We start from the raw sequence: 27,042 nt of genomic DNA, 5'->3' as shown, positions 1-27,042 counted from the left end.
GGGCGCTAAAGTGGATAATGTCATGTATGCGCAAGAGATAAGTTATCCATTCAAATTCAAACACGCTTTGAATTTGAATGGCTAACTAATCATCTTTATCTAAATATTGGCGCACAAGAGTGGGCGTGAGAAGGGTTTTGTATGAGAAAAAATTCACGAGAAGTTTCTTCTCGTGAATTCAAATGGGCGCAGAGATTTAAGGTGGTGCAGGGATTCAAATTCAAATGGTGGTTTGATCTTAATTGAACCAACCTAATCAAAATAGGTTAAGCACAATTAGACTAAATTAAACCCAACTTAATTAGGCTTAATTAGGCTCAATAAAATCCTAATCAAATCAGAAATTGACTAAGCCCAACCCTTGATCAAATCAAGGACCAAACCATCTCGACGATTAGGTCAACTCTTAACCTAATCGGGTCAAACCCAACTGAATCCAATTCAATTGGACTTGATCCAAAAATAATTACTCAATCAAATTGAGTTAATTAGTGATCAAATCACTAATAAAATCTCTCATAATTATTGAGTCCAAATTCGATGGGCAATCGGGTATCAAAGTCCATCAATATGAAACCTTGATCGAAGAGTTCAAATTTCAAATTCAAAATTTGAAATTCAAAATTTTGCCCCCGGTACCCAAAATGTGTGGAACTCATGATCAGAGAATCCTAATTCTCAATCATAGAGTCTCAAACACATAAGACTCATAATCAGCCATCAGATCAGAAAGGAACCTCTAATGTGTGTGACCCCGCAGGTTCAAACCTAAGCCGGTAGCACAGGAACCAATTTCTGTACTAATCGAAGTGACCATCTAGCAATGGTACCCAACGTCCGGATAAGTCGAATAGTTGTAATCGCAACACTCAGAACCTACGTGAATATGGTTACTGTATAATTCATCCCTTTTGACCCCTGTGTTTAGGATGACTCAGGGTTAAACTGTCAACCCTGATAAGATCATCCAAATCATGCTCAACTCAATTAGTCCTGTGACTCCTCACTAGGACTACCCTGACCAAGGTTTTACTAAATTAAAATACGACTGTACACAGCTCCTAAATTGGAGTGGTCAATCCCATCTTGACACACGCACTGATAAGTCAAGTACTTGACTACACCCAGCAGCCTTCCGTCACTGAATTAGAAATTCAGGTAGTCCAGTGCCTAAGTGCAGTGAGTTGCTTGCAAGTCACCGTGGCGGTCTCAGGTCGGAGGGATATTTATATCCATATCCCATCGGAGCAAATCTTGACAGCAGAAATAGCTCCGGAGTCGGTCACATTCAGTGCAGATGTACCATTACATCTCACCTGTATGCCATACCAGTGTCTCCACACTCCTTGGTTATGAGGACAACCAATCCATATGGCACACAATGACCTATGCTCGATCAATGTTATCATCCTTGGTAACAACGTATCATTTGGTCGCGAACAGGTTTAAGGACTAAGCGACAAATCCTCCTTTATCGAGTCTAAATAGTCCTAAAGACTTCACCACAACACAAAAGTTCATTAGAAGATGAAACATTTGTGATGAAAAAATACCAAAATAACTTTTATTCATGTACTAATACAAAAGGAGCACAACCGTCAACAGACTGACGATTGGCTTTGGGATACTATTCCCAATAATTTCTACATATGAACTAGATCCTATGTGCTTTGTTCTTATGCATGCATATTTTAGATTAAAAAAAATTAATTTTTTATTTCACTGTATTATTTTTAAAAAAAAATTAAAATCCACATGCATGCGCACCTTACAAAATTTCAACAATTAGGTCCCTCACCGTGCTCGATTATTGGGCCAAACTCCATCATCATCTAATAACATCTCATGCTAATAGGGTGGTTATATCTTTTCGATACAACTAAACTACTATAACCAGTCGAGCACAATCAACACCAATAGGATGCTCGCAGTCCTATAATGGTAGAAGACCTAGGATTTAATATTTATGGAAAGATTTTGATTTAGATGTCTTCTACATACTCACATACATCTTATATAAATGACTCATCTGATTCAGATCAGCACATCTCATGTCTGACTAATTTGATTCAGATCAGTACATCTCATATCTGATTAATCTGATTTAGGTCAGCACATCTCATCTCTAACGATCTTAGTCAGTATGGGTGAACACGAATGACTAAACAATCTTATTCAAAATTTAATCAACCAAAGTAGTGAGGTAAGTGAGATCAGTGGGAGGGTTTATCGATGCTTGTCTTAGACACTATCAGGATGGTTAGGTAAGCATGCTTTCAATTAAAAATCATCGATTGAAACTTGTCTTAGATACTAATTGGTCAATTAAAATTGAATGGATCAGTCTAGCTACTCGAGTTCGATCCACTAAGCCAAATTAGATCTTGAATTAATTAATTTACATCAAATATGAATCGATATGACCAACTACAACTAAACTTGATGTTGAGCCCCTTTGACCTAAGCCTAGTTAACTATTGATTAGGTTTGATCAAGTGCTCAAAATCGACTAGGTTCTAACCTAATCTAATCAAAGATCCTAATTGTAGTCCAATTACTAGACCTAATTGATTCCACCTATACCCTCATGCATAACCTAAAAATTTAGATTCTAAAAATGATTTTTAGATTATGTTTAAGTGCATGAATTAATGGCTTATGATCTCTAAACACTTTTAGATCTAAACCTAATGTCATATATCACATACATGATGTTTTAGATCTAAAATCTATGAAATATATATCACATATATAATTTTTTAGATTTAAAATTAATATGGCACATATCTCATACATGCAAAATTAGATCTAAAATCATGATGAAAATAATTTAAAAATATTTTTTTAAAAATTTCATTCGCATCATACTAGGATAACCTTTATAATATAAGGGATAAACTATATATCAGGATAATATTATATTAGTCCGATGCGAACCTTAATCATTTTAATTTTAGATCTAATAAGAAACATGACATATCTCATACATTAATTTTTAAATTTAAATTTATTAATTAATTTATTTTAAAAATTATTTTCAAAATCGATCAATCTTGTGCTAAAACAACTTTTACAATATAAGGGGTTAACCTTATACTAGGATAACATTATTTTAGCACAAGATTGATCTCAATCAATTCTAACTTTCAGATCTGAAAGAAAATTAAATCTGAAACTTATTTCATGCATGTTAGAAATTTGTGGCTCTAATATCACTGTTGGATTAGGTGAATTCAACATGCAGATTTTGTTTCATCTCATGAAATCAGGCAGAAGAAGTTCGGATTAAAACTCTTTTAATCCTAGCATGCATAAATCTAAGATCTCACCTAACTAGGATCTAATCATGTATGATTTTATAAAAAAATTAGATCTAAAATCAAAACTCAAAAATTTAAAACAGCGATCGAATCGCTGACCTGATTCACTTTTCTTCTTCTTGTCGGATCAGATTCGATGGATGTCCAAAATTTCTATTGTAGCTGTGCAAGCATCCGGCCTCTACTGGTATCTACATGAAGATGGCCTAATTGAAGCATCGAGGCCATCGGAGTGCTAGCACCTTACAGGCATCGCTTCTTGGTATGGATCTGGATCTCTTCTTCTATATCTAGAAGAAGATATAAGGCTGCACGAACCCTTTCATGCAGAATCAAGAGATCAAGGCTTTTAGGAAGCCAAGAAGAGATGAGAACCTTTCTCTTCCCTCCTTTTTCTCTCTCTAATCTTTCTCTAGATCAAATCTTATCTGAGGAAGAGGTGGGGCATGAAGAGGAAGAAGGAAGGCATGGAGAAGAGAGATTACAGCAAGGAAGGAGTGCCTCAAAATATTTCTTGCACGCCTTCCCTCCTTTTTTTTTGCATAAAAAACCATCCCAATGCCCAATCTGATAAGATTTGATCCCCTTCCTTATTTGAATCAAATTCAAATAAGGAAGAAGAGTCCCAAAATGGAAAGAGAGTCTTGGGGCGCCAATCCTAGAGGGGTTGGTGCCCCTCTCCTTTCACACACATAAGCAACCAAGGGGCACGCATCTTCATGCATGCCCTCTCTTTTTTTGCCTGAAAGAAGAGAGAAATCTAGTAAAAAGATTCTTGGCTTCCTAATTTAATTGAATTTGAATTTAGGTTTGATTCGAATCCAATTCAAACCCAATTCAAATCAAATTTGAAAAAGCTATCAATCCTAATCTAATTAGGATTGAAATCCAAGTCCAACTTAGATAATTAAACCCAATTGTTTTAAATTAAGTCAAGTTCAATTAAATTAAATCTAATTTAAATTAACTAAAATTTGATCCATAATTTAATTAAGCCCAATTATATTGCAATACTTGCAATTAAATCCCTTATGCTAACAATTAGCAGTTACTAAATCTATAACTTTTATAAATTGATCGAAATCATCAATCCAATTGATCATTTGATTATGATCTAGGCTATTGATCAGGTTGAGCTCTTTTTATATGTGCTCCCTCAAATTCTATTCTGTCCACTAGTGAGATATATCATGATTTTCATAATGGTATCATCGAAACTCCTTTCGATGGGCTAAATAATTCTAACTCACTCCAATAAAGATCATTGATCCGAAAATGATCCTAGTGAGTTTTCACAATCTACCAGTGATGCCTAGCAATATGTAGTAGCAATTCAACAAAATAGAAAGATGAACCCCTAAGTATAGTTATCATGTGATAGAGTTCTTCTATCGAGAGTTCCAACAGGATGTCGATCATGGAAACTCATCAAATCCTAAGCATCCATCATATGCAAGACTTAATTAGCTTGAATCCAATCATGAATCTCATGAAAATTTTTTTCCATTATCATGCTGCTATGGATATAGATTTAAGGATTCAGCCTCTTAGGTCGCATAAAACTACTCTTTAATTACTAAGACATATAAATCTCCTAAAACTGCACACCTACTCCTACAACAAATCTGTTGCAGCCAACAAATATCACAAGGATCCGAATAGCTAGAGATCATATTTATGTATTATCAAACTACAGCAACCCCACTATGAGCAGTCGAGGCACCATAGGTCTAACAACTACTCACACAATTATAGCATCGAGAAGATCACTGACGAGTGAGTAGACATTCATATGATCTCTCATTTTTTATCACGTTCAATATCGTTGTTCTCTAACAACCATTTATACTCTCACTCCAGTGTCCCTACACTATCTCCAAAAGGAAAGCGATCCATACATCGATCTTGATGGATCAATCACCGTCTTCGTGATGATTCCACGATCGGAAGTAATTTAGAAGTTAATCTAAAATGACACATGTCTTAAATTCTCAACTCTTGAGAATATGTGTCATTGACCATTAGCTCCTTAGATGATTCTAGGATACATTACTTTAAAATAGAAATAATTATTTATTTTATTAATTTCAATAAATCAAGTACACAAATACAATGTGTTAGCCAACAATTGACTTTTTAAGTCATACATCCAACACTTAGATCATTGGAGATCACTCTAAGATTAAAATCATCATGGTAATTCCATTTGGGTCACTAAATACCCTCGAAGGCGCAGGTTAATGATGACTAAGAATATGAGTTGACCTATTCCAATAATGCATCTAGCACGTGTCATTCATCTACAAATCAAGTAGAATAAGATTCTAATTGAATATAGTCTCATATATTGGATTTAGAAAGATTCAGATTTGATTGGAGGAGACTAAACTAAAGAAATGGCCTAGAATGAGGATTTAGGCTAGGTCAGGTCAAGCAAAATTAGACCATTAGCAGTACTTGGATAAAACCAAGTTGGGGGCAATTAAGGAATAGGCCGATGATTTCTTTCCTTCTTTTGAACTTTCAGACCAGGCACTTATGAAAGGAGTGCAACAACTAGTAAGGGTAGCACTCAAGTAAGGGTTAGCACCCCCTTCTTCATTATCCTTTTTCTCAATTAGAGTTTATCAAGACTCTAGGGTTTCATCCACTTAGGAAACCTAAGGTGCCTCCCCTCCTCTACAAAAAAGATGGTGCCCTAGGGTTTCATGGGCTATTATATCATATGCCACCAAAGAGACAGGTGTAAAGCTTCGAGGTGTTCTCCAAGAAAAGAGATAAAGAAAGAGAGAAGAAGACTTGTTACACTAGTTCTTTTAGTAGTTCATTCCCTTGGCCTGCGGTTGCTAAAGCTTCAGAACTAAATAAAGTCTTGGAAGACAAAATGCATGGATCAAAGCAGTTGAAAATAGTAGTTCTCAAAAGATCTTGTATGTTCATGGCCTCAGTCTCTCCCAAGTACATGCATAGATTACATTGTCCATGTAATCTATGGAGGAATGGTGATTTATCAAAAAAGAATAATCCTTTCTAATCACATACATATTTTTCAATCACAAAACATCTTGGTGGACCTTCTTTTAATATCTGTAGAATAGAGGAACCACATTTTTAAGAGAAGGCATAATAAGGCAAAGGGGGTGTGACAAATGAGGCTAACATTAAAGAAATTCAATGACTAGTGGTGGGTTTTGCCGAGTGGCAAACAACCTTTATACAGTTTTTGGTTCCTGCACAAATTTAACATGAATATCTGAGTAATTTTATTCAAAAAGGTACTTATTTCTCGTTATTCAAATGAAATTATTTTGCCTCCACCCTAAAATATTTTTTAACCTGTTTAAAACCAATTTAGTACGAAAAAGGTTCTTTATAATTCTTTCGATATCCCAAAACATCCCTCACCATTGGGCATTGTTCAAGTCAATGAAAAATTGCTTCATAAACCTGCACAAAGCTTTAAAAAATGGACTTTAAGTACTTCAATTTATTTGGTTTATTTGGACAATCGAGCAGAACCTCAAGGATGTGGATACCGAGCATCAACAAAAAGGTTCAGTAGCAAAGTATGGCAACTAGTTGTCTTCTTATTCTTGTAGCCTATTATTTCAGTTTCAAGCCTTCTTTTCCTTTTCCTGGGCTACTCATTAGACTTTATTGGATGCTTGTAGTTGTGCTCAGTCATTAACCAAGCCCACCTAATGAGCAACTTCTTACATCATCCAGTGACAACAACCCTTCCATCGGTAGGTTTTAATTTATGTTTGCTTTGAGTTTATTAGAACAGTTCAATTTAGATACCCATTACTCTGTCAAAGGTGGCTGAGAACCTTGTAGGGTCTTTCTGATCTCAAGCTACACAATGGTGTATACCTTGGGTTGGCACTCGTTTGCAAACATCCCTGTAACTTGTACTCACCACCTCATGTTTAGTTTAAACCTAGAAGCAAGCAGGTTTAGGTTCTGCATGAGTTCTGGAGCATCATAGTAGACTTGAAATTAATCTACGCCTAGAGGTAAGAAAGCAAAACTAAATTTTAAGATCTATGGGCGAAGAGAATTAAAGAACAAAATCATCTAGAAATAATTAGTAGGTTATCGCTTTGCTTCTAAGAGAGCATCTCCGCCCTAGGGACCCCATCAATCGACATTGTCATAGCACATCATAACCAAGGACGAAACTGGCCTAGCCGCCAATCCCAAGCTAGCCTTTGCACATAATCCGCCATGCAAGGGAAATATACAGCAACCACAAGTTATCGTATAATTAAGATACAAAATCTTCCGTTGATTATTGTAAAATTGAGTACAAAATGGGGGTAGTTATGGATTTTAGGATTTATAATTGAAGGAAACTCGAGTTCCCTCAAGACCCGAATCAAACTTGAATAAATTATGAAGCAAGGGTTTTTAAATAGTCTTTACCATAAGAGAATAAACTAAAGACCCTAACAAGTAACGAGAGAATTTAGCCTACAATATTAGAAAATCATCCTTACTTTAATAGCCCAGGAGATGGTATTTTCATAATTTGTGAACTCAGTAAGTATTGTATCAGAATGGCGGGTCTTCAATTAATGGTCATAACTTCCTCTTTAGAGTTCTAATTAAGATGATTCAAGATGCATTAGAAAGTTTGTTCTTTATGCTTCAAATTCAACCTGTGTTGATTATGGTGAACCTATCTTTCAGATTAATGCGCATATGATTGCTTTCACCATTGTTACTTGACCTACTATTGCCCAAATTTTGCAAATGTTTATGCTCATCATACACCCCAGTCAGGCATGCTCCTTCAAGTATTTGATAGGTCCAAATGTGGCTGATGTGCCTTGTGACACTACAGGGTGTGAATTCAACACTCAATCTTGCTTAACATGATTCTTGGAGCCTCAATAACACCTCCCTCCATGATGACAATTAACAGAAAGTAATTAATCTAGCGTTTGCTATTTCTCAGGACCAAAACCAAGTCCTAATAAGGTTCCATACCATTATGATCAACAAAGAAACATGAATTTCAGCTTTAAAGCACTTGAAGATAATGGCCACCCAACAAAAAGTTTCAACAAATAGTTGCTCATTAGACGTTAGAATTATGTGGAACCTCCTTAAGAATCCCTATATATTTTACCGTTTAAAATGCCAGCTACCAACTTATTATTCTTTCCAAATTAATTTTAATACAAAAATGAACCCTCTCTTAAATATCTGCCTCAAAATGAAGTTACAAGCCCTATACCTAGCTCCTCTGCAAGTTCATCCCACAAGGGAAGGAGAATCAACACTACAAGAAAAATGGTAACAACTAAAGCTGTTCTCCTCCAAGTTCCAACCTCAGTGACATCATTTAAGCAAGGCTTCTCAGGTGTCCTCTGAATGCAAATGTACAAGATATGTAATGAAAAGTTAATAAAACGATAGCAGATAGATTCATAAACTGCATTTTTCACATCATACCTGGCATATTAGCACATATAAACCCCAAGGGAGTGAAAGCTGTCCACCAAGCTAGAAGAGAAAGTAAAGAGTTAGATTCTCGTGCATGTAGAACTGTAGGGATACGTGAATGGTGATGGCAAAACCAACATAGAGTTCATTAAACAAAAACCACTGGTCTCTAGATCTGTAAGGCTAAGAAACATATGGTCAGAATTTGCATCTGAAGCAGTGATTTCTAAGCACAAAAGCAAGCATCACTGGGCGTTCTAAAACCATCCAACCAGAATGACTAGATGCATCCAGACACTGCCAATAATGCAATGTAGTAAGAGAGTAAGTTTACCACTCCAAGTCCAAGCAAGGAGTATGTTGTCAAGCCAAATCCAATCAAGGCATTTTTCCCGAACGCGCCCTGTTATAGATTATATAGATGCTATAAACAAATTCTTAGGCAGGCAGCTAATTAACTAAGTGAAATAAATGAGAGCAGCTGAAGCACTAATCAATTTGTAAAATTGGCACTAGCATAGAGATACATGCGCAGAAAGGACTGTCTAAAACATCATAAAGGCAATTAGCTAACTAAATATAGAAAATCACTTAGAAAATTCCCACATATTGTATCAGCAGAAGCAACTACAGTATCGATTTCCTATACAATTTGTACAATTTACAGAGATATGGAGATAGATGTGACAAAGATTGTCTCCTGCACCAAATATAACATATACATTTGAATCAATAGTTAATTGTGCCAATAAGAGAAAGTCACTACAACACATAGCAGTCATGACTTGTCAAATGTTACTTGAAAAACTCATATAGCTCGTTCATAGATCCTTGGGTTGAAGGATTCATTGTATGTTTTATCTTTGCAGGTAACTCAGCTGGCCTTGGTAGGTGTATATAGAAAAATTTTCAAAGATTAATAATAGAAATATATAACACCATTCCTCTCCATGTTAATCTTCTTCCCTGACCTCCAGCCGATAACCAGTTAACTTTGTTCTAGTTTTAGCTCGCTATAACCAGTGACCAGATGACTGCCCCAGAAATTATTACAGTTAAAAGAGGAACCATATTTTAAGATGCTGACAAATCGATCTTGCTATGAGATAAAAAGCTTAAATAGCTGCTGTTGTATAAATGCAGCCAGGATGTAGGCACTTATTCAGCTGCAAAAGTGATTGGTAATTTAGACAAATAATTCAGAAAAAAGAATCAAAAATAAATAAGTGGACATGCAAGGGTAAAAGGGGGACAAAATTTCAGGACCTTTTTCAGTTTCCAAAGAAACTTAAATAATCTCCATTTTTTCAGCTTTATTTGACTTTATGCCGGGAAATGACTTCTGAGGCATGTCCAAAAAGACTCGATAATGATAGGTACTCTTAAGATTTTAGAAAAATGTAAAGCACCTTTTTAGTGCCAATTTCAGCTTTAGAATTATTCAAGGGGCCACATAGTCTTAAACAAGATTCACCGTCTCAATACCGGACCCCATACTGATAAAATCCCACTATCGTATCAGTATATGATACAATACAGTATGCCTATGTTAGTATGGGGCGGTTCGGTGTACCACTATGGTATGATACATCTATACCGCCGATACGGGGCAGTACAACGAACCATTAAAGAGGAATAAGTACATTTTTGAATAAAGTTGTTCTAATATCTCAAGCAAAATTATTCGGGAACTAAACAAGACCAAGAATATTCTCCTCACACTTATTTGGAAGTTTATTATAGCATGCTATAACATGTTGATCTAGAAAAATAATAGCATACACCTATGTGTTATGCTCATATTTCGTGTTAATGGATAAACAATCTAACTATTATTGAATCAAGAGAAGACAAAATATAATGTCCAACTCCAAACATAGCACTTGTACTACATAAGCAAAACCCATGCCTATGCGGATCCAAATCGCCTCTATACCTGGTCACTTCTATACGCGATACGGGCAGTAAACGAACCATTAAAGAGGAATAAGTACATTTTTGAATAAAGTTGTTCTAATATCTCAAGCAAAATTATTCGGGAACTAAACAAGACCCAAGAATATTCTCCTCACACTTATTTGGAAGTTTATTATAGCATGCTATAACATGTTGATCTAGAAAAATAATAGCATACACCTATGTGTTATGCTCATATTTCGTGTTAATGGATAAACAATCTAACTATTATTGAATCAAGAGAAGACAAAATATAATGTCCCAACTCCCAAACATAGCACTTGTACTACATAAGCAGACAACCCATGCCTATGCGGGATCCAAATCGCCCTCTATACGGCCTGGTCACTTCTAGGACCACATTTTCCCATTGTTGCATGGATATGGACCAAGGTTGTGAAAAAATGTAGGTGGGGCCTGTCAGTAGACCCCTTGTATGGCCTAGGTGCCTAGATAGGAAAAAGCCTAAAAGGCTGCAAAAGATGCACACTATATGCTTATATAGTATAAATTCTATTAAATAAACCATTCCTCATTACATATAGCGCATCTATATACAACTATATTAAAAGGGGAGTTCAGCTCCTCTCAGCATATGACATGTATCGTCCATGTAGAGAACCCTCAGCACATGGCCATGTATCGTCCATCTAAGAAAGGCAGACCTAGATCGGACACATTAATTGTGTATGAATCCAAAACCCTCAATTAGGCCGGACCCACTCTCCATCTGTGGAGGAGCAGAGGTCAACCCTTCACCATGCCACTATATGCCCCTCACCACCCTCTACCATGCCGCATACACCCCCTTACACTGTCCAGTAACCGTCCTCTCCCGAAATCAACAGTTGGCCACCTTTCTCCTTTATCTCTTCCCTTTCTTTGGTCACGAAACCCCACCCCTCTGACCTCCCATTTCTCTCCCCCTTCTCTCTCTTTCTTGCTCTCTCTTTCCCTTGCATCAGTTGCCAACAAAGCCTTCAGCTCTTTCCCCCTCTCTGCTACTGAGTTGAACGGGGGCAGCCACTGTATGCAATTTGGTGTAACTCCTTCTCCCTCTCCGCTACTAAACTGAAGGAGTGGGGGGAGACCATTGTATGTGATCCGATGTCCAAGAGCCCTAGTCGCCCTCTCCCTCCCCACTCCCTCTTTCCAACTCCCTTTGGTCAGCTCAGAACAGGCTTCCCACCTCCCTCTTGCCCTCTCTCCTTTTCTCTCTCCCTCTCATTCTCTCTCATTGTCTATTGTTTTTTTCTCTTTTTTTTGAGAAGAGTGCTCGAGCCCTCCTGTGGCTCGTCTCACCCCTTATTTGTCTTCCTTTCTATTCCTCTCTCTTTTTCTTTCCTATTATTCAATTTAATCCCGCCGCATAGCATGCGCTCTAGTTAGATTGATTTTTCACATTTAATGGACAAAAGAATGAGAATAAAAGATAAAAGCAGTAGCAATAGCCTGCTAGCAGCAGAGCACTAGCAATCCAACATCTAGGTCCACTCAACAACAACAAGAAGGAAGAAGAATAACCAGCAGCAGTTTGCCTGCTCTATGGCCCCACAACCATCATTTTGGCTCTATTAAATAAACCCATTCCTCATCATGTGTAGCACATTCGATCTACTTTTCACATTCAATGGATGAACGAGAGAGAAAAGAAGATAAAGCAGTTACAACAGCCTGCTGGGTGTAGGGCACCAGCAATCCTAAGTGGCCAATGCAACCACTTTGGTGGAGAAGGAAATACAGCAGCCAAATAAGAATGAAAAAAGGAATAAAGAAACAGGACACTACTAACAATCAGAAGAGTGAGAAGAAGAACCAGGGAGGAGGGGGAGATTAGTGGCTGCTGCCATCACCTTTGCCACTAGCCACTGCTGGTGGCTCCACCGGTGGCTCTAGTGATCCCTCTCCTACAGCCACTTGTGTTCAACACTACATTATGCTGCCTAGTTTGGTGGCCGTGCAAGGGTGAAAGGGGCATGACGGGAAAATAAGCAGCTTAGCTTAGGCAGGTGCCTTTAACAACAGTGACATGGAAATCAAATTTAGAACATGTCAAAGTGTTTGACTCTGCAAGAGAAAAAGGAGATATGGGGATAAAAAATAACATTACTTTAAAATATATTTAAATATTGTATCATAGAAAACATTTAAAGATATTATATTCTAAGGATTTTCAATATGTAGGGTTCTCATCCAAACTTCCTAATTAACTAAAGGATTTTTGAGAAATTTATGTTTTGCAATGTTGAAAGAATAAATGCTACAATTAAAAACTATTTACAAGCATTCAAGTGTACGATGCATATCTGACATGAATTCTAGGAGTTGGATGCAAATATCCAGGTAACACAGCACTTACCTCATGTAGTTTAGTGACTAGCCTGCATCTGCAGATGCAGCCACATGTGGCCTCGCAGACTATATGTTAAAATAGTTATAATATAATGAGATAATGTTATACATAAATACTTGTTAAATTTCTGTTTCTTGGATGACTGTAAATACTTTTTAAATTTCTTTTTTTTTTTGGATGACTATTGTTGGTGCAAAAATCCGTCTGCGCCGGAGAAGCTGGAGTCGCGGTCGCCGCCGGGACCTGCAAAAGAAGTCTAAACCGGAGGTGGGGTTGCTCCGACAAGACCCTCCGACGCTCAAGTCAGTTCTCTGCCTCAACAAGAATGGAGTGCTCGAACGAAAATTTTAGCAGAATTTCTAGATAAAAACGAGAGCTTATAGAATAACGTATCTGGGGTCCCCTTTTATAGGCGGAGGGGGCTGCAAGCTGATAGCGACATTTGTAACCGTTTGGTAGTGGGCTGCCCAGGATCAGGCAGAGTTTGTTGCGAAGAGTAGTGGAGTAGACCCGTGGCTATCACCGAAGCGCGCCACATGGAATCTGCCGCAGGGAGTGGAGCGGCGTCCGTTGTTGCGACTTGCCAGGGGATGGAAGAGTCGCGCGGTATCCATCGCAGGAAGTGGAGCAGTGCTGTGGCCGTTACTGCGGCCTGCCACGGAGTAATGGAGCCGCGTAGGATCCGCCGTAGGGAGTAATGGAGCCGCGTAGGATTCGGCGAGTAATGGAGCCGCGTAGGATTCGCCGAAGGGAGTGGAGCAGAATCGTGGCCGTTACTACGGCCTGCCAGGGACTCTAGACTTGTCGGCTGAAGTTAGGTTGGAGTCTGTAGCTGGAGAGAGGTGGCTAACTATCCGTCTGAGAGGAGCCTGGAGTCCGGCTCTCGTAGGAGCCCGGACGGAGTCTTCTTTCAGTTGAAGTCGGGGATGAAGTCTGGCTCCCACAGGAGTTCGAGCAAAGTCTACCTGCAATTGGAATTGGTAGTGAAGTCCGGCTCCAGTAGGAGTCCGGACGAAGTTTACCTGCAAGTAGAGTCGCGGGCGGAGTCCGGCTCCCGTAGGAGCCCGGGCTAAGCCTGCGGGCGAAGTCGTGGGCGCCCGGACGAAGTTTACCTGCAGCTCGAGTCGTGGGCGGAGTCCGGCTCCCGTAGGAGCCCGGGCGAAGCTTTTCTGCATTCGAAGTTGGGGACGAGACCCGGCTCCCGTAGGAACTCGGACGAAGTCTACCTGTAATCACAGTCAGGGGTGAAGTCCGGCTCCCGTAGGAGTCCGGACGAAGCTTACTTGCAATTAGAGTCAGGGACGAAGTCCGGCTCCCGTAGGAGTCCGGACGAAGTTTACCTGCAGCTCGAGTCGTGGGCGGAGTCCGGCTCCCGTAGGAGCCCGGGCGAAGCCTTTCTGCATTCGAAGTTGGGGACGAGACCCGGCTCCCGTAGGAGCTCGGGCGAAGTCTACCTGCAGCTCGAGTCGTGGGCGGAATCCGGCTCCCGTAGGAGCCCGGGCGAAGCCTTTCTGCATTTGAAGTTGGGGATGAGACCCGGCTCCCGTAGGAGTTCGGGCGAAGTCTACCTGTAATCACAGTCAGGGGTGAAGTCCAGCTCCCGTAGGAGTTCGGACGAAGCTTACTTGCAATTAGAGTCAGGGATGAAGTCCGACTCCCGTAGGAGTCCGGACGAAGTTTACCTGCAGCTCGAGTCGTGGGCGGAGTCCGGCTCCCGTAGGAGCCCGGGCGAAGCCTTTCTGCATTCGAAGTTGGGGACGAGACCCGGCTCCCGTAGGAGCTCGAGCGAAGTCTATCTGTAATCACAGTCAGGGGTGAAGTCCGGCTCCCGTAGGAGTCCGGACGAAGCTTACTTGCAATTAAAGTCAGGGACGAAGTCCGGCTCCCGTAGGAGTCCGGACGAAGTTTACCTGCAGCTCGAGTCGTGGGCGGAGTCCGGCTCCCGTAGGAGCCCGGGCGAAGCCTTTTTGCATTCGAAGTTGGGGACGAGACCCGGCTCCCGTAGGAGCTCGAGCGAAGTCTACCTGTAATCACAGTCAGGGGTGAAATCCGGCTCCCGTAGGAGTCCGGACGAAGCTTACTTGCAATTAGAGTCAGGGACGAAGTCCGGCTCCCGTAGGCGTCCGGACGAAGTTTACCTGCAGCTCGAGTCGTGGGCGGAGTCCGGCTCCCGTAGGAGCCCGAGCAAAGCCTTTCTGCATTCGAAGTTGGGGACGAGACCCGGCTCCCGTAGGAGCTCGGGTGAAGTCTACCTGTAATCACAGTCAGGGGTGAAGTCCGGCTCCCATAGGAGTCCGGACGAAGCTTACTTGCAATTAGAGTCAGGGACGAAGTCCGGCTCCCGTAGGAGTCCGGACGAAGTTTACATGCAGCTCGAGTCGTGGGCGGAGTCCGGCTCCCGTAGGAGCCCGGACGAAGCCTTTCTGCATTCGAAGTTGGGGACGAGACCCGACTCCCGTAGAAGCTCGGGCGAAGTCTACCTGTAATCACAGTCAGGGGTGAAGTCCGGCTCCCGTAGGAGTCCGGACGAAGCTTACTTGCAATTAGAGTCAGAGACGAAGTCCGGCTCCCGTAGGAGTCCGGACGAAGTTTACCTGCAGCTCGAGTCGTGGGCGGAGTCCGGCTCCCGTAGGAGCCCGGGCGAAGTCATGGGCGAGGTCCGGCTCCCGTAGAAGTCCGGACGTCGCGAAGAATCCGATCGACGCTGGCGAGGTCCTGTCCGTCGGCAAAACTTGGGAGTGTGGCGGAGGCTCGGCCGCCCGAGAGGTTTGAAGAGATGTTGCCGGAGGTCGAAAGTCAGTTGGGTCCCCGAAGGGTCACTCCCATCACGAACTTCGGCCGGGGGGTATTTTATACCCAACACCAATCCCCCTGCTTCCGAGTTCGAATTTCGAATGAAGAAAGTACAGAAAGATTGTCACAGCCGAAGTTCTTCCCTCGATGTCCGCGCGCGATCATTCTCAAATATTTTGGCATTTAATGCACGCGTGCTGAAGCCTTTTACCGATTAAGGTGACCCAAAGAGTCTTTTCGGAACTCCCACCAGGGCGTGATCCCAAGCGTCACGCCATAAAAGTCTGCGAACGGTCAACCCTAGGTCGCGGGGAGTGGGACACGCGGTGAGCATTGGTTGGCCTAGGGACACCTGCCACCATAATTGCGCCAGGCCTCGTCGCCTATTTAAGCCCCCCACCTCTCCTCCAGAGGCTTCACTTCGCCTCAGGGACGACAACTTTCCTTCGCCTGAGAGCTTAGCCACTCAGCCACTCCATCGGTGCCCCTTCCGGCTCCGAGTGTCCCTCGCGCTGGTCTCTGCCATCTCCGCCGGCTCTCCGCTGCTTCCAGTCCCCCGAATCTCTCCGCGGGGTTCCCCTGCACGGGCCTCCGCTCCGGAGGCCAATCTCCAGATGATGCCACGGGCTAAGAAGAGTACAAGGAGGAGAACAGCAGTCTGCGAATTCTCCGATCGTCGAACTGCCGTCGAGGGTCCCTGCCGCCTTAAAGAGGGCTCGAGGGAGAATTCCTTCAACAACAGGGGTTTAATAACGGAGACAACCGGTGTAGGCGTTCTGCCTGAGAATTTCGGAGTAGTTGAACGGGGTGACACCGGTCAAGGGGGTGGAGCTGTTATTACAGGCCGAGGCGGGATCCTTGATGTCGTCGAGGCCGAGGGACCAGAAGCGATCGGCGTCGACGGTGGGGCAGTAAAACTTGTTGCGGGGACGGTGGAAATAGCGCATGCCGACCTTGCTGGAACGCCTAGGACGGTGGTTGTCATGGAGCATCCGGTGATGGCGCCATTGCTGCCTCCGGGGTAACTCCGATTCTTCTTGAAACAGGTCGTCGTCGCCGCTGCCGTTGTCCTTGCTGCCCCCTGAAATCTATCCCATCCTTTTCCCCCTAGGGTTGGGATTTCGAAGGTGGAGCGGAACGAGGCGAGGGGCGAGAGCCGAGAGGCTTGTCACACGTGCTGGAAGATGCTGCTGAGAAGGATAAAACCGGAAAGAGAAGTCTACATCTCGAAGTAGCCTCCGATGTGTCCCTTTCAAGTCTTGTAATAATGTTTTATTTTTTTGGCCCTCCGGGTCTTGTAACGTACATCAAGGAATGAGAAAGAGATTTTGTTACCTCGTTTGCGCATTGCGTCGAATTGTTGTCTGCCGAACTTCCTTTCTTTACCATTGTTGTGGTTGTATTCCCTTCTCTTTACTCTTCTTTTTCCTCTCTTTTCTCTTCTCTTTTTTCTCTTTTTTTTTTTTTGAATTTTTCCCTCCGCTCTTGGTGGGGCTACGGGAGTTCGGCTCCCGTGAGCGAAGTCGGGGCGAAGTCCGACTCCCGTGAGAGTCCGGACGGAGTTTACCTGCAAGCGAAGTCGTGGGCGGAGCTCGGAGTAAAAGACGGAGTCCGGCTCCCGTAGGAGTCCAGACGAAGTCTTCCTACAGTCGGAGTAGAAGACGGAGCCCGGCTCCCGTAGGAGTCCGGGCGAAGCCTTCCCGCAGTCGGGGTCGAGGACGGAGCCCGGCTCCCGTAGGAGTCCGGGCGAAGTCTGCCTGTGGCTGGAGTCGGAGACGAGATCTGGCCTCCGTAGGTGTCCGATCGAAATCCGCCTGCAATCAAGGTCAGGGACGAAGTCCGGCTCCCGTAGGAGTTCAGACGAAGTTTACCCGTAGGTGAAGTCGCGGGCGGAACTCGGCTCCCGTAGGAGTCCGGGTGAAGTTTGTTCGCAGTTGAAGTTGGGGTCCGGCCCCCGTGAGAATTCGGACGGAGTTTACCGGCGGCCGAAGCCGGGGACGAAGTCTGGCTCCCGTAGGAGTCCGGACGGAGCCTTATTGCGAAGGGACCGCTGGGGAAGGTTTCCCCTTCCAATCTAAGGAGAACCGGACCTTCGACTTTGCTCGAGTTAGGACGAGATTCTCCTCCTGTCCCTAACAGGACTGTGGGGGCACATATGGGCATTGCAGGGCCTCTACCCCCATCCGGTCTAAAGAGAACCAGACCTTCGACTTTGCTCAAGTTAGGGCGAGGTTCTCCTCCTGTCCCTAACAGGGCTGTGGGGGCGCATATGGGCGTTGCCGGGCCTCTCCCCCCATCCGGTCTAAATAGAACCGGGCCTTCGACTTTGCTCAAGTTAGGGCGAGGTTCTCCTCCTGTCCCTAACAGGGCTGTGGGGGCGCATATGGGCGTTGCAGGGCCTCTCCCCCCATCCGGTCTAAAAAGAACCGGGCCTTCGACTTTGCTCAAGTTAGGGCGAGGTTCTCCTCCTGTCCCTAACAGGGCTGTGGGGGCGCATATGGACGTTGCAGGACCTCTCCCTCCATCCGGTCTAAAGAGAACCGGGCCTTCGACTTTGCTCAAGTTAGGGAGAGGTTCTCCTCCTGTCCCTAACAGAGCTGTGGGGGCGCATATGGGCGTTGCAGGGCCTCTCCCCCCATCCGATCTAAAGAGAACCGGGCCTTCGACTTTGTCGAGACGAGGTTCCCCCCTTGCTTCTGATACAGTTTGTTTGGACTGCCCTGTCGATGTAAGATAGTGCCAAAGGGGGGAGACATGTAGATAGACAACTTTTAATTAAAATAAAGTTATTGGTAATACATCCGTAAGTTTTCCGAGCTCCATGGTCGCGGGAGGTCGGCTCCTCCGAGTTCTTTAAGATAATAAGTTCTGGACCGGACTACTTCTTTAACCTCATACGGGCCCTCCCAGTTTGGGGCGAGCTTCCCTCGATCCTGAGGTTGCGAGACAGCGGCCCGTCAAAGCACTAGATCTCCTGCTCTAAAGACTTTGTTCTTGACCCTGGAGTTGTAATAGCGAGCAACTTTCTGTCTGTAAGCTGCCATTCGGACCTGAGCTACCTCCCGCCTTTCTTCCAGCAGGTCGAGGTTGGCTTTAAGACCTTGCGAATTTTGATGTTCGTCGAATGCCACGACTCGAGCCGACGGGAGTTTAAGCTCAATTGGGATGACGGCCTCCGTTCCGAAGGCCAAAGCAAAGGGGGACTCTCCTGTGGGCAGTCTTTGGGTAGTTCGATACGCCCACAACATATGATAAAGTCGTCCGCCCAAGTTTCCTTCGCCTTTTCGATCCTTATCTTAATCCCTTGCAGAAGAGTTCTGTTAGTCACCTCAGCTTCGCCGTTCGCCTGAGGATGGGCTACTGATGTGAAGTTGTGGGAGATGTTTAGATCTTCACAGAATTCGGCGAATCTTGCTCCCGCGAATTGCCGTCCATTATCAGTGATCAGGGTCCTAGGCAGACCGAACCTACATACGATCGACTTCCAGACGAAATCTTGTACTTTTGCTTCTGTGATTTTTGCTAGTGGTTCGGCTTCGACCCATTTGGTGAAGTAGTCGATCGCTACAAGGAGGAATTTCCTCTGCCCCGATGCATGGGAAAGGGGCCAAGGATGTCCATCCCCCATTGCGCAAAAGGCCATAGGGCACTCAAGGGTGTAAGCTCGGTGGCGGGCTGTCTCTGGATGTTGGCATATCTTTGGCATCGATCACACTTTCTGACATATTCAATCGAATCATGATGCATTGTCGGCCAATAATATCCTTGGCGGAGCAATTTGTGGGATAAAGATCTAGCCCCCAGATGGTTTCCGCAGATTCCTTCATGCACCTCCCACAAAGCGTAGTCAGCTTCTGAAGGTCGGAGACATTTCAAAAGGGGCAAAGAGTATGATCTCTTGTACAACTTGCCTTCATAAAGGATGTATCGGGAGGCTTGATTTCTGAGCTTCCGAGCCTCTTTTGCATCCTCGGGGAGAACTCCATCTCTGAGATAAATTATCAGTGGGTCGACCCAGCTGGGCTCGTGGTCAATTTCATCACGGATCGCGAATCTTCTGTGCTCGGGCACTTTAGAACTTCAAAAAGAACGTCTTTGGGTAATTCGGCCGGAGCCAACGTTGCCAGCTTGGAGAGAAGGTCAGCCCTGATATTTTCCACCCTCGGAATCTGTCTGATGTTGAAGTCGATAAAGGCGGGGACGAGCTCCTTTACCCTTTCAAGGTATTTAGCCATGCTGTCCTCCCGCGCTTCGTAATTTCCGTTGACTTGTCCCACTACCAGTTGAGAGTCACTGTGGACCCGGAGCCGATCTACTCCCAGCTCTTTGGCGATCCTCAATCCCGCAATCAGAGCTTCATATTCCGCTCCATTGTTCGTTGCGGGGAACTCAAAACGCAGAGCATACTCCGCGATGATTCCCTCCGGACTGATCAAGATCAGGCCCGCATCTGCACCTGACATGTTGGAAGATCCATCCACATAGAGGGCCCAAAACGATCAGAGGGATCCGCTTCTTCTTTGGGGGAGTTCGGTCGGGGCTTCAGGCCGTCAATTTCGCCTTGTTCAGGTTCGGCCTCCTTTGGGATGGTACACTCCACTATGAAATCTGCCAATATTTGGGCCTTCACTGCTGGCCTGGGTCGATAATTGACGTCGAATTCTGTGAGCTCGATTGCCCATTTTGCCATCCTCCCAGAGGCATCCGCCCGGTGCAGAATCGCCTTGATCAGTTGGTCGGTGAGGAGCGTTATGGTGTGCCCTTGAAAGTAGGGTCGGAGTTCCGGGCTGCAACCAACAGGGCGTAAGTCAGTTTTTCTAATTTAGTATACCTAGTCTCGGCGTCTCTCAACGCGCGACTGACGTAGTAGATTGGCCGTTGGACTTTCGCTTCTTCTTTGACAAGGACTGCCGCGAGAGCCATGGGAGAGACCGCCAGGTATAGAAACAATTCCTCCCCAGGCTCTGGCTTTGCTAACAGCGGGGGTGAGCGGAGATAGCTCCTTAGTTCTTCGAACGCCTGTTGGCACTCAAGGGTCCAACAGAAGTTCTTCGGCTGCTTGAGGGTTTGAAAGAAGGGTAAGCACCGTTAGACCGACCTCGCGACGAAGCGATTCAGGGCTGCTACCCTCCCTGTAAGGCGCTGAACCTCCTTTATCGACTTTGGGACGGCCATCTCCTGGATGGCGCGAATTTTTTCTGGATTGACCTCAATCCCGCGCCCCGACACCATGAAGCCCAGGAACTTTTCCGAGGTCACTCCGAAAGCGCATTTAGTTGGGTTCAGCTTCATTTTATATTTCCGAAGGGCATCGAAGATCTCCTCGAGGTCGGCGACGTGGTTCATGGAAGATTCACTTTTTACGAGCATGTCGTCCACGTATACCTCCATGTTGCGGCCGATCTGCTCTTTGAAGATTTTGTTCACCAACCGCTGGTAGGTTGCGCCTGCATTTTTGAGGCCGAAAGGCATGACCCTGTAACAGTAAAGGTCGCGGTTAGTAATGAAAGCAGTCTTTTCTTCGTCTTCCGGCGCCATCCTGATTTGATTATAGCTGGAGAATGCATCCATGAAGGTGAGGGCTCATGGCCCGAGGTCGCGTCCACCAGTTGATCGATTCTGGGAAGGAGGTAGCTGTCCTTTGGGTAGGCTTTATTCAGCTTTTTGAAGTCTATGCACATCCTCCACTTGCCGTTTGCCTTTTTGACTAGGACAACGTTGGAAATCCAATCAGGATAATTGACTTCCCTAATGAATCCGGCCTTAAGGAGTTTGTCCACTTCCTCGGCTATCGCCTTCTGCCTCTCTGGTGCATGACCTCGGATTTTTTCTTTCGTCGGTCGATGCTTTGGATCGACGGCCAGACGGTGCTCCATGACTTCTGTGTCAAACCCCGGCATATCTGCTGGAACCCAAGCAAAAACGTCTGCATTCTTTCGATGAGATGCGTCCGCACCTCCTCTCCCAGGCTGGAGCCGATCATCGCCACATGCTCCGCGTTCCCGTCGTTCAGAGGGATCGGCACCAGATCTTCGATTGGGCCGCCCCTCTCTTCAGTGAGGTCGTCGCGAGCATCCAGCCCATCAACTGGACAGGGGTTGAATTGGTCGCTTCTTTGCAAGGCTATGTTGTAGCAGTGTCTGGCCAGGGCTTGATCTCCTCGGACCTCTCCGATCCCCTGACTGGTGGAAAATTTCAACTTCAAATGGTAGGTTGATACAATGGCTCGGAGAGCATTGAGGCCAGATCGACCGAGGATTGCGTTGTAAGCTGACGGTGCCTTCACCATCAGGAAATCCACCAGGGCCCTGGATTGTCTCGGACATCGACCCGCGGCCACAGTCAAAGTTATTATTCCTTCCGCCGGAACAGCGTCGCCGGTAAACCCTACCAGAGGAGAGCCAATCGGCCTCAGATGACCGTCAAGGATGGACATTCTTGAAAAAGCATCGTAGAACAAAATGTCGGCCGAGCTTCCATTGTCAACAAGAATGCGGCGGACGTCGTAATTTGCTATATTCAAGGAAACTACAACCGCGTCGTTATGAGGGAATTGAACTCCCTGAGCATCTTCTTCAATAAAAGCTATAGGCTCCACAATCTTTTGTCACTTGGGGGGTACGGCCAGTACGTTGGTTGCTTCCTGCCCGGATCCTCCCGAGATGGTGCTGGCGAAATCCGTCGGAGGTCGATTGTCCGACCACTCCATGCCGGAGACCATAGTCGGAGGATGTGGGGCCCGAAAAACCAGAGGCGAGACCGGAGCTTGAGATCTGACTGCGGAGGCCGTGGGTTGCCGTGCGGATGCTTCGCAAGAAGTCATCGGGCGAGGATCCAGTGGGGGGAAGGAGGAGCGGATGTCGGAGAAGATGGCGGAGACGGTTCCGTTGAGCGCACCTTTAAGAACAAGGGTACTGCGAAGGTTCGCCCCTTCCTCTAGCGCCAATTCTGTTGGTGCAAAAATCCGCCTGCGCCGGAGAAGCTGGAGTCGCAGTCGCAGTCGCCGTCGGGACCTGCAAAATAAGTCTAAACCGGAGGTGGGGTTGCTCCGGCAAGACCCTCCGACGCTCAATCAGTTCTCTGCCTCAACAAGAATGGAGTGCTCGAATGAAAATTTTAGCAGAGTTTTTAGGTAAAAACGAGAGCTTATAGAATAACGTATCTGGGGTCCCCTTTTATAGGCGGAGGGGGCTGCAAGCTAATAGCGACATCTGTAACCGTTTGGTAGTGGGCTGCCCAAGGTCAGGCGGAGTTTGTTGCGAAGAGTAGTGGAGTAGACCCGTGGCTATCATCGAAGCACGCCACGTGGAGTCTGCCGCAGGGAGTGGAGCGGCGTCCGTTGTCGCGACTTGCCAAGAGATGGAAGAGTCGCGCGGTATCCATCGTAGGAAGTGGAGCAGTGCTGTGGCCGTTACTGCGGCCTGCCAGGGAGTAATGGAGCCGCGTAGGATCCGCCGTAGGGAGTAATGGAGCCGCGTAGGATTCACCGAAAGGAGTAATGGAGCCGTGTAGGATTCGCCGAAGGGAGTGGAGCAGAATCGTGACCGTTACTACGGCCTGCCAGGGAGTCTAGACTTATCGGCTGAAGTTCGGTTGGAAAGAGGTGGCTAACTATCCGTTTGAGAAGAGCCTGGAGTCCGGCTCTCGTAGGAGCCCGGACGGAGTCTTCTTTCAGTTGAAGTCGGGGATGAAGTCTGGCTCCCATAGGAGTTCGAGCGAAGTCTACCTGCAATTGGAATTGGTGTGAAGTCCGGCTCCCGTAGAAGTCCGGACGAAGTTTACCAGCAAGTAGAGTCGCGGGCGGAGTCCGGCTCCCGTAGGAGCCCGGGCGGAGCCTGCGGCGAAGTCGTGGGCGCCCGGACGAAGTTTACCTACAGCTCGAGTCGTGGGCGGAGTCCGGCTCCCGTAGGAGCCCGGGCGAAGCCTTTCTGCATTCGAAGTTGGGGACGAGGCTCGGCTCCCGTAGGAGCTCGGGCGAAGTCTACCTGTAATCACAGTCAGGGGTGAAGTCCGGCTCCCGTAGGAGTCCGGATGAAGCTTACTTGCAATTAGAGTCAGGGACGAAGTCTGGCTCCCGTAGGAGTCCGGACGAAGTTTACCTGCAGCTCGAGTCGTGGGCGGAATCTGACTCCCGTAGGAGCCCGGGCGAAGCCTTTCTGCATTCGAAGTTGGGGACGAGACCCGACTCCCGTAGGAGCTCGGGCGAAGTCTACCTGCAGCTCGAGTCGTGGGCGGAGTCCGGCTCCCGTAGGAGCCCGGGCGAAGCCTTTCTGCATTCGAAGTTGGGGACGAGACCCGGCTCCCGTAGGAGCTCGGGCAAAGTCTACCTGTAATCACAGTCAGGAGTGAAGTCCGGCTCCCGTAGGAGTCCGGACGAAGCTTACTTGCAATTAGAGTCAGGGACGAAGTCCGGCTCCCGTAGGAGTCCGGACGAAGTTTACCTGCAGCTCGAGTCGTGGGCGGAGTCCGGCTCCCGTAGGAGCCCGGGCGAAGCCTTTCTGCATTCGAAGTTGGGGACGAGATCCGGCTCCCGTAGGAGCTCGGGTGAAGTCTACCTGTAATCACAGTCAGGGGTGAAGTCTGGCTCCCGTAGAAGTCCGGACGAAGCTTACTTGCAATTAGAGTCAGGGACGAAGTCCGGCTCCCGTAGGAGTCCGGACGAAATTTACCTGCAGCTCGAGTCGTGGGCGGAGTCCGGCTCCCGTAGGAGCCCGGGCGAAGCCTTTCTGCATTCGAAGTTGGAGACGAGACCCGGCTCCCGTAGGAGCTCGGGCGAAGTCTACCTGTAATCACAGTCAGGGGTGAAGTCATGCTCCCGTAGGAGTCCGGACGAAGCTTACTTGCAATTAGAGTCAGGGACGAAGTCCGGCTCCCGTAGAAGTCCGGATGAAGTTTACCTGCAGCTCGAGTCGTGGGCGGAGTCCGACTCCCGTACGAGCCCGGGCGAAGCCTTTCTGCATTCGAAGTTGGGGACGAGACCCGGCTCCCGTAGGAGCTCGGGCGAAGTCTACCTGTAATCACAGTCAGGGGTGAAGTCCGGCTCCCGTAGGAGTCCGGACGAAGCTTACTTGCAATTAGAGTCAGGGACGAAGTTCGGCTCCCGTAGGAGTCCAGACGAAGTTTACCTCCAGCTCGAGTCGTGGGCGGAGTCCGGCTCCCGTAAAGCCCGGGCGAAGCCTTTCTGCATCAAAGTTGGGGACGAGACCCGGCTCCCGTAGGAGCTCGGGCGAAGTCTACCTGTAATCACAGTCAGGGGTGAAGTCCGGCTCCCGTAGGAGTCCGGACGAAACTTACTTGTAATTAGAGTCAAGGACGAAGTCCGGCTCCCGTAGGAGTCCGGACGAAGTTTACCTGCAGCTCGAGTCGTGGCGGAGTCCGGCTCCCGTAGGAGCCCGGGCGAAGCCTTTCTGCATTCGAAGTTGGGACGAGACCCGGCTCCCGTAGGAGCTCGGGCGAAGTCTGCCTGTAATCACAGTCAGGGGTGAAGTCCGGCTCCCGTAGGAGTCCGGACGAAGCTTACTTGCAATTAGAGTCAGGGATGAAGTCCGGCTCCCGTAGGAGTCCGGACGAAGTTTACCTGCAGCTCGAGTCGTGGGCGGAGTCCGGCTCCCGTAGGAGCCCGGGCGAAGTCGTGGGCGAGGTCTGGCTCCCGTAGAAGTCCGAACGTCGCGAAGAATCCGATCGACGCTGGCGGGATCCTGTCCGTCGGCAAAACTTGGGAGTGTGGCGGAGGCTCGGCCGCCTGGGAGGTTTGAAGAGATGTTGCCGGAGGTCGAAAGTCAGTTGGGTCCCCGGAGGGTCACTCCCATCACGAACTTCGGTCGGAGGGTATTTTATACCCAACAACTATTATAAGGTAAAGAAAACCAATGGCTTTTTTCATTAGTGTGCTTGTTATGCTTGCATGAAATGTAGTTGTGTCTCCTTTTGAAACCTATGACAAAAACAGGTTCCATTTAGTTTTCCTAAAACAAGGAAATAACAGGAAATTCCTAAATAACTAGTAGGGAAACTCTCGAGGAACTTCACAAGATTTACGAACAAAAAAGATTCTGCTTCAGGAACTCACATACCAAGGTTTAAAAAACTTAACTTTTAGTTGGTCTCAGTCAATTTGCCAAGTTTTATTTTTGGCAATTTCAACTAAAATTTCAGAGTTTTGTCCAACGATTAAGAAAATATGAAAAATTAGGAAAAAAATAGGAGAAAGAATTAATAAGCCTGGGAAATATACATTACAAGTTTTGAAACATGTCGTATTGTTTGTGATCATCGGATTTATGGTTTGTGTTTTAAGATTTTACATCGTGTTTCGGTATGCAGGATGAGGTTGATTTACAAATTAGTACTGGATCATGCTAGCTGATAGTTCCTATTAACTTCCTACATCATTTTTGGCAGGTTACCTTCATTTGTTAGATTATAAACATTTTTGGTAGGTTACCTTCATTTGTTAGATTATAACTATCCTTTTAGGTTTCTCCTTTTATTTATTATTTAATTTTAACTATCATGTTTTGGGCAACCTGACTTCTAGGCACCCATCCCATAGCTAGGCACTACGTGGCTTCCTCGCAACTTACATACAACCAACAGTCATATAAAAAATTATCACTAAAAACCTAACAATTTAAATATCCATAATAGTAAAATATGCCAACATGAAACTACATTTGAATATGAAGCTTGATAAAATAACTACCATTATATTAAGTAGCAAGTACCTTTACAATCTACTAAGCATGAAAAAGACTACCACTAAAAATAGCTCATCTAAGATTAAGCTAAGATCTAGCAAATACAATCTCAAATATTATGTACAGACCCAATTGCTCTTGTTTCCTTTTTAGAATTATATTAAACATGTAAAAGAATATCATATCTCCAGAAAAAGATATCTTCTCAAATTTCTAAAAGCCAAACACCCAAATACTTTAATTTTTTTATATAAAAAAAAGAAAAAAAATGTCCGGTTAATGCTAAGAAATGCATCTTTCTTGTACGTTAGATTTTGAATTAATTTTTTTTTATTTTTTTTCTTGAAACGAAATGATGACTGAAAAATGAGATTAATTATAAAATTTATTAAATGAAATGGAAAAACGACATTAAAATGATGCTAAATTTAATATAAATATAAAAATAGCCCCAAATGATATTAAGTATTAA

At 45.4% G+C, this 27,042-nt stretch overlaps 1 protein-coding gene across 3 annotated transcripts in view; it reads right to left on the bottom strand.

Annotated features, from left to right (window-relative positions):
* Positions 1 to 8,383: 8,383 nt before the first annotated feature.
* LOC105035972 (probable zinc metalloprotease EGY1, chloroplastic) overlaps positions 8,384 to 27,042 on the bottom strand; it is a 29,354-nt gene continuing 10,695 nt past the window's right edge. The window contains exons 8-10 of one of the 3 annotated variants that reach the window (XM_010911688.4): positions 9,106 to 9,174; positions 8,781 to 8,831; positions 8,384 to 8,695 (exon numbers count right to left, since the gene is read on the bottom strand). In XM_010911688.4, coding sequence (XP_010909990.1) covers positions 8,537 to 8,695; positions 8,781 to 8,831; positions 9,106 to 9,174 — 279 coding nt within the window. In that variant the 3' untranslated portion in view covers positions 8,384 to 8,536. Of the gene's footprint in view, positions 8,696 to 8,780; positions 8,832 to 9,105; positions 9,175 to 27,042 lie in introns of those variants that run through there. The other 2 variants (XM_010911689.4, XR_830414.4) reach the window with 2 other exon arrangements.

This window comes from Elaeis guineensis, chromosome 2, assembly GCF_000442705.2.
Source record: "Elaeis guineensis isolate ETL-2024a chromosome 2, EG11, whole genome shotgun sequence".
Classification (NCBI taxonomy): Eukaryota; Viridiplantae; Streptophyta; class Magnoliopsida; order Arecales; family Arecaceae; genus Elaeis; species Elaeis guineensis.
Note: the sequence above shows the minus strand (reverse complement) of the source record. Positions and strands in the feature narration are given on the sequence as shown.